This window comes from Mus pahari, chromosome 12 (genome assembly GCF_900095145.1).
Source record: "Mus pahari chromosome 12, PAHARI_EIJ_v1.1, whole genome shotgun sequence".
NCBI classification, from domain to species: domain Eukaryota; kingdom Metazoa; phylum Chordata; class Mammalia; order Rodentia; family Muridae; genus Mus; species Mus pahari.
In genome coordinates, this window is record NC_034601.1 from 18,935,812 (window position 1) to 18,936,720 (window position 909).

The 909-nt window shown below is 46.4% G+C and overlaps 1 protein-coding gene across 1 annotated transcript in view; it reads left to right on the forward strand.

Annotated features, from left to right (window-relative positions):
* Nucleotides 1-443: 443 nt before the first annotated feature.
* Nucleotides 444-909, forward strand: part of Rtp4 (receptor transporter protein 4) — a 5,336-nt gene continuing 4,870 nt past the window's right edge. The window contains exon 1 of the mRNA XM_021209985.2: nucleotides 444-711. Coding sequence (XP_021065644.1) covers nucleotides 551-711 — 161 coding nt within the window. The 5' untranslated portion in view covers nucleotides 444-550. The remainder of the gene's footprint in view (nucleotides 712-909) is intronic.

The window sequence follows — 909 nt, forward strand, 5'->3', positions numbered from 1 at the left end:
TTGAATTATTTGTTGCAAACACACACACACACAAAACCTAAGTTTTACAGTGTTTCAAAGAAAATACTCATATTTAATTTGTTGTGCTGTTTTAACACCAGGAACCTTTGCAGTCAGGATGTTTTCAGGGTCACTAGGTGATTGGGAACACAACCTTCTACAGTTCTGCGATCCCCACCAGGACACTAGCATCTACTGGGGAAGGCACCATTTCCCAGTCACTAGGCACTCCTTTATTTCAATCCCCACACTAGTGCTTTTGATTATGATAAAAATTGGAAGAAAACAAAATGAAAAGCTTCCCATACACGAACCGCTAGAATGTAAACCAGAACTCTGCAGTTTCAGCATGGCCCTTTAAACACAGTGGCGGCGACTCTGCTGTCCTAAGGGTTCTGGGCACCTTGGAAACCGAAACTTAAAGACAGCCAGGAAATGGAAACTGAAAGAACCAGGAAACTGAAAGTGTTCTTTGTTTTCTCTCTCCCGGAATTGAGGAAGACAGTGAGCTGCTAACTAACCCGGGGCCTCAGCTTCCACACCTCTGAGAATGCTGTTCTCAGATGACTTCAGTACTTGGGAGCAGACATTTCAAGAACTGATCCAGGAGGAGAAGCCCGGGGCCAAGTGGACCCTGCATTTGGATAAGAACATTGTACCAGATGGTGCAGCCCCGGGATGGAGGCAGTACCAGCAGACCGTGCTTGGCAGGTGAGTGGAGTCTGCGCAGCTGGTCCCCTGAAAGACCCCACTACGTGCAGAGGCTTAACTGTGCTGATGCAGCCTCTGATGCTTGTTAGAAAGAACAGGCATGGCTAACTAGATTTTCCCAGTCTTTTGTGGTCACTAAGCTAAGGTGGTTAGGGTCCCCTGTACTCCAAGTCCCCATGTTGTTGTTTTTTTTTTTTT